This window comes from Lontra canadensis, unplaced genomic scaffold, assembly GCF_010015895.1.
Source record: "Lontra canadensis isolate GAN:19392208 unplaced genomic scaffold, GSC_riverotter_1.0 scaffold186, whole genome shotgun sequence".
Classification (NCBI taxonomy): Eukaryota; Metazoa; Chordata; class Mammalia; order Carnivora; family Mustelidae; genus Lontra; species Lontra canadensis.
Window position 1 is genome coordinate 969,930 of NW_022631180.1, and position 6,865 is coordinate 976,794.

A 6,865-nucleotide genomic window follows, 5' to 3' on the forward strand; every position below is an offset into this window, starting at 1 on the left:
ATTCCCCACCGCCGCGCCAGGGACAGCGGCTCCTGCCCGGCCCGCGAACGCGGGTCTCCGGAGTGGTGCAGGGAACCGCCGGCTGGACAACAATAACCAGAGCCCAGAGCTGGACATGGATGTTGGCAGAACCCAGCTAGGGGCTGACGCTCAAGCTCCTCCCCCGAGGTTCTAGGGCCCCTCCCACCTGCCAGCCCGACCCCCATTTTTGCTCACTTTTTAAACAAGTGCTTTTCTTATTGGTCCTCTTTGTAAGGGTTTTATGAGTGGTCTACTGCAAGTCCTTCATCAGATATGTGATTTGCAAATATTTTCTCCCAGGCTGTGGCCTGAGCTTGTTTCCTGATGTAACAGTGCACATCAGGACACAGGTGTATTTTTCTGGTAAGAGACATGACAAATGGCTGACTGTGCTGGGTTAGGGGTAAAGAACTTGGGTGAGGGGTGGATGAGGGGTTACCATGTGACTTCTTTTACTTTTGTGTATCTGTGAGTATCTCTGGAATTCTCCTGTACACGCGTGAATAAAGTTTTCAAAAAATACATTTCTTTAAAATCCCTAACACCTGACAGATCATCCTGAGACCATGACTGAAGATCAGGTTCTGATCTTCTACTTTGGGACCAATCATCTTTTCACTGAACTATTTTGCCTTTGAACTTCTATTTGTGAAACAGGTGGGTTACATCGTATGGGCAAATCCTCCCACTGAAATAGCTCAAAATGCCATATAACTTAGAAAAGCTTGAAAGCATAAAACTGGCATGCTACTATTAAATGAAACAATGAACACACTCTAAAAAGAAGGGAAAGGTCCTGCCTGACCCCCCCACAGAGCAGGGTCCTGAGACATGGAGCAAAGTCTCTATGAGTCCCCTGCCCAGAGCACAGAGGCAGACCCAGCCCTTCCAGCTCTGTGCCCTGAGAGGCTGACTTTCCTACTATCTCCTTCCCTTTTAAAGTGTAAATAAAGCCTTTACATTCTGGTTTTGATGTGTATGTATGATGTACAATATATATGATGTCACCTATACTCAGTGCGGAAAAATTATAAAATGGGAAAAGTGATAAAAGACAAAGTAAACAGAATATGATTCTCTCACCTGAGCCGTTCTGTTGCATTTGCTTCTGGTCTCTTATCTATCCTCCTGCTGCTGGAAGTCTCTCTCTCTCTCTAAGGTAAAGAGCACAGAGCTCAGGGGCCCCAGCCCTGCTCTCTCCAGATGCCATTTCCCCAGTCAGCTCCCTGTCACCCTCCTGAGGGGGCTGCCTCTCACTTCCTCCTCCACTCCCTCCCTGCTCCCTTCTCTGAGGTGATGAGCTCATTCTTTCCTTACTCATAAAAGAAGGACTCACAGAATACTGCACACTCCCTCCTACTCCCCATCCCAGGTCTGCACCTGTGTCCTCAGCTTCTAAGCAGTGATGGGGGAGGGGCCCTCCTGTCTCAGGCTGTCCCTCCATGTGGCCACACCTGGCTCCTCACTCACTTGCATCATGTACTTCCCCTCCCTCCTGGCTCAGCCATTCCTCCTACAAACATGCTGGGATGACTCCCATGCAGCCACGTAAAGCAAAACTAAATCAACCAAAGTAAAATCATCCCAAAGAAACAACACTTGATCCCATGACTCCTCCAACTCCTGCCCCATCTCTGTGGCCTCCGTGCAGAACTCATCCTGACCCATTATCTCACCCCCGATGTTGTCTTTGTAGCAAATGGATAGACACAGAGTTTTAAAAGTCAAATCCTTCTGCAACATTTGATATCAGGGGAGATGTCCCCAAGCTTCCATGTCCCCATTTCCTGTATCTCAGAGACCACTTGCATTAGTTCTTTTGGCTGATTCTCTGATTATTGCTTCTGTGCCTCTAGGTTCCCTGCTTCTCAGACTCCTTCTCTGGTCTTCCAGTTTATGCAGCAACTTCACTGAACTGGTTCCTCTTTCTCACTCTCCCATCTGCCCCATATAATTATTTGATGAGCTCAATGTGCAGTACTTGCATTATTATGACACATTAGTCACAACTGAATATTTTGTAGACTATGATTGTGCCCTTTCCTGAATCGACTTTGTTTTCCCCGGAGTAAATAAATATCTTATCCCTTCATTTATTTTTTTCTGTTGTGCTCCTTTAAATCCTTTCCCAGATCCCCCTGGGTAAACCTTCATGAACATATTCAAGCCCACCCAATCTTCTCCCTTCTTCATGTCTGTGCAGTCGCCTGGCCTGCAGCTCTCAGTCGTGCCCCATGGGGACAGGATGCCGTGCCCCTGGGGCAGAGCTGACATCCAGAACCCCTACAGCTCCTCCTGGGGGCCCTTGACCTCTCTCCTTCTGGCTCCTTATGTATGGGAATCCCATGTGCTCCCCTTGTTGGTTTTCTCCATCATTTGTCCCACCCTGTCTACTGGTGTCCTGTAGAAGGTGTCACTGAAAGTAGAACAGAAACTCTCACATCTGAGGAGATTTTAGGCTGCCCTCGCCCTGAGGCACACAGTGATGTGACAGAGACTCTGTGCCAGACAGAGTTGTCCTTGGGATTTCGGGGCCTTGCGTCATGTCTTCCAGTCCCCAGGCCTGTGTTGTTGCCTCTAGGAGTCTTCAGGGTGTCTGCCCTCCCACCCTTTCTGACATTTCACTGTGACGTGTCCTGGTGTGGGTCTCCTCTCCTCTGCTCTAGGTGAGAATTTGGGTGGGTCTCTCAACATGTGTGCTTATCCCTGTGAACTCAGAGAAATCTTCCTGAAATTGTTTTCCATTGTGTCCTATTCACTCTCCTTTTTAAAACAATTATTATTAACTTTTGGGAATCACTTGATTAAGAAACAAACAGGTCTTCTCTCCTGCTGCCATCATCTTCCTGATTGTACGACTTTGGGGAAGGACAACTATAATCATCCAATGTATCCATTCAATTATTCATTTCTGTTATCATATTGTTAGATTCCCAGAACTCTTTCCTGTTCTATGATCGTACAGCACTGTGTGGAGTTGTGTTTTTGTTTCACATCCATATGCCTGTTGCATCCTGTAGAAGTGACTGATCCTAGTGGTAAGGGCCTTGCTAGGTCTCCTGGTTTCTGCTTTCATGATATCATGACCTTTCTCCACACAGCACTCATCTCCAGAGCGAATTACGTTTTCCTCTGTCATTTCTGCTTCATGCTCATCTTCCAAATGACACTGCCTGTGTCCCGTCACCGGAGTGTCACCCTTGCTCTGCACTATAGCTCCAGAGGCCAGCTGATCCTGAGTCCCTGGAGGCTCCAAATGTCCACTGGATGATGGACTTTAGTGTGATTTGAGCAGGTGAGTTACATTGATCCTTAATGTCCTCCTGGGCTCTGAGCCCAACAGCATGCCATCACAGAACATTCTGGAACATTGCAACAGCTCGCTTGCATGGAGTGCACATCATACCCAATCCCTGATGGACAGGGGACAATGAAAAAGTCAACAAGTTCTCTGGGAGCAAACCTTCTGGGCTGAACCCTGACTCCACCACCTCCTTGTCTCTGAGTCTCCCTTTCCCTCTCTGTACGAAGGGATTCCCTAGGTGGTGCCTCCTGGGTTTGCTTTCATGGTGAACTTGACCCTCTGTGCAAATCACATGGTGAAAATCCCTGAAACATGTTAATTGTTCCATTCTTTTTTTTTTTTTTTTTAAGATCTTATTTATTTATTTGACAGACAGAGATCACAAGTAGGCAGAGAGGCAGGCAGAGAGAGAGAGGAAGGGAAGCAGGCTCCCCGCTGAGCAGAGAGCCCAATGCGGGGCTCGATCCTAGGACCCTGAGACCATGACCTGAGCCTAAGGCAGAGGCTTAAACCACTGAGCCATCCAGGCGCCCCAATTGTTCCATTCTTTATACTTCCCTTCATCATATTAATTAGTGCTTAGATAAGCTCTACGGAAGCTCTTGAAATTCCAAGTCAAAGGGCCTCTGCAGGGCGGGAGCAAGGGGATCACCCGGCGGGTACGGGGACGCAGGACCCTGGAGGAAGGCGCCTCTCCACGGCCCCCTGCCCCGCCCCAGCCTGTGCTCCCCCGTCGCTCCCCGCCTGCAGCCCTGCTCTCCCCCACTCGGTGTCCCTTCCCCTGCCCTCCCCGCCGCCTTCATCTGGTCCCCTGGCCCGCGCCGGGGGAGGGTCGGGCGGGGTCTCAGCCCTTCCGAGCCCGCAGGCTCCCACTCCCTGAGGTATTTCTACACCGGCGTGTCCCGGTCGGTCCGCGGGGAGCCCCGCTTCATCTCCGTGGGCTACGTGGACGACACGCAGTTCGTGCGGTTCGACAGCGACTCTGCCAGTTGGAGGGCTGAGCCGCGGGGGCTGTGGATGGAGCAGATGGAACAGATTTATTGGGACCGGCAGATTCAGATCTTCAAGGACAGCGCTCAGGCTTTCCGATGGAACCTGAACACCCTGCGGGGCTACTACAACCAGAGCGAGGCCGGTGAGCGACAGGGCCCGGGTCCACGTCAAGGCCCCCATTTTCCGATATCCGGGTCTCAGCGTCACCCCGAGTCTGAGGGACCCTCCCGCACCCCCGCCGCCGTCCCCCATCCTTAAGCCGGAAGAATCCGCGGGGACATTTAGGCGGTTTTAACTTTCAGTTTGGACTTAACCCCCTGCCTGTCGGGCTGGGCCAGGGTCTCACACCATCCAGCGCATGTACGGCTGTGACGTGGGACCCGACGGGCGCCTCCTCCGCGGGTACAGTCAGTTCGCCTACGACGGCGCGGATTACCTCGCCCTGAACGAGGACCTGCGCTCCTGGACCGCGGCGGACACGGCGGCGCAGATCTCCAGACGCAAGTGGGAGGCGGCCGGTGCGGCAGAGCTCTGCAGGACATACGCGGAGGTCACGTGCGTGGAGTTGCTCCGCAGGTACCTGGAGAACGGGAAGGAGACACTACTAGCGCGCAGGTACAAGGGGCCTCGGGGCCTCCCTGATCTCCCCTCCTCTAGGGCTGGCTTCCCACCAGGAAGGGAAAATGGACTCAGTGGCAGAAACCCCCCTCCTACGGGTGGGGAGACTGAGGTCCACCTGTGTGTTCTTGTTCCTACTAGAGAGTGACTCACCCAGAGGGCCGCTTTTCTCTAAAGGACAATGGCGGAATCCAGTCTTTCCCAGGAGACAGGTGGAGACCATCCCTGCAATAACCCATCAGCGGTTCCCTTTGACCCTAGCAGACACCCTGGGAACCATGGCTTACCTCTCAAGGCCTTTTTCTCCAATACGAACATCTTTGGATGCCTGACTGGGTGTTTTGAGTCATTCAACCCCCGCCACAGTCAGGACCATTAGTGTGCTCTCCCCCTTAAACCTACAGCCTCCTATCCTGGACTCTCTCCCTGAGTCTAGAACTTTCCAGGATTAGAAGAACCCAAGGGCTGGCTTGGTGATGGGTTTGTGCCTCTTCTATCAGAACCAATACCCAGTCCATCTCAGGATGGACTCACATGAATGCCATTTCAGTGGCCTATAAAGGTAAACCCAAATGTGGATTTCTGATTCTCTTCCTCAGAACCCCCGCTTACACACATGACCCGCCACCCCACCTCTGAAGGTAATGTCACCCTGAGGTGTTGGGCTCTGGGCTTCTACCCTGCGGAGATCACCCTGACCTGGTAGCGGGATGGAGAAGACCAGGATGCGAAGTGTGTGGAGACCAGGCCTTCAGGAGATGGAAACTTCCAGAAGTGGGTGGCTGTGGCGGTGTCTTCTGGACAGGAGTAGAGATACACATGCCAGGTGCAGCATGAGGGGCTGCCCAAGCCTGTTACCTTGAGATGGGGTAAGGAGGGTTTTGGGTCGAGCCTCTTCTCAGGGAAAGCAAAAGGCCTTCTGGAGAACTTCAGCAGGGCCAGGACACTTACCAGAGCTCTGGACCCCTCACCTTCTCTCCATTTCCAGATCCACCTCCTCGCACCATCCCCATCACGTGGATCATTGCTGGTCTGGTTCTCCTAGTGGTCACTGCAGTGATTGGAGCTGTGATCTGGTGGAAGAAGTGCTCAGGTAAGGAATGGAGTGGGGTGGGGGATCTCAGGTTTCTTGTCCCACTGGGGGATTTCCTAGGTAGCAGACTGCCCTGCCTTGTTACTGGGAAGTACCATCCTCACAAATGGACTTGCCTGCTCTGGAGCTGATCATGAACACTCACTCTGTAGCAAACGCTTGTGAAAATGAAGGACACATTTTCATGTTGTTAATTCTGGTGATGGGGACCTCATGCCCAGCAGTCACAGGATGGAGAAGGAAGTCCCTGCTGAGGACAGAACGCCAGCAAGTCAGGTGACCCAGTGACTCCTCACCTCATTTTTCATGTTTTCTGTCATGTCCTGGGTGTTCAGTTACAATTCTGGAAACTTCATTTACAACCAGGACTGGGAGCTTCCTCTAGGATCTCATGACCCAGCCCTGTCCCAGGCCTCTGACATGATATTTTTTCCCCAAAGGAGAAAAAGGACCAGGCTACTCTCATGCTGCACATAAGTATGGAGGGGTGATCCCTGAGCCCCTGGGATAGTGTAGACAGGACCCCATGGGGAGGTCACCTCCCCATAGTGCCTCCTTTAGTCTCTTCTCCTGTGGGCTCTGACCATGTCCTGTTTGTTCTCCCTTAGGCGTTGACAATGCCCAGGGATCTGATGTGTCTCTCCAGACCCTGGAGACCCTGACATGGGGAAGGGTTGAGGCATTAGGGACACTTTGCGCATGAGGGGAGCTTCTGAGATGTCCCCACTTATGGGACTGACCTCAATTTGTACATTCTTTTTTTTCACAGTGTGAGACCAGCTGCCTTGTAGGGACTAAGAGATGGAAGATTTCTTCACACCCCCACTTGGTGACAT

General features: G+C 51.9%; 1 protein-coding gene across 1 annotated transcript; it reads left to right on the forward strand.

Moving 5' to 3' along the window:
* The first annotated feature begins 587 nt into the window (after positions 1–587).
* Positions 588–5,084, forward strand: LOC116860922 (BOLA class I histocompatibility antigen, alpha chain BL3-7-like). The gene is made up of 3 exons (XM_032847263.1): positions 588–602; positions 4,076–4,460; positions 4,657–5,084. Exons 1-3 carry the CDS (start codon positions 588–590, stop codon positions 5,082–5,084), a joined length of 828 nt encoding a protein of 275 aa, XP_032703154.1.
* The last annotated feature ends 1,781 nt before the right edge of the window (positions 5,085–6,865 follow it).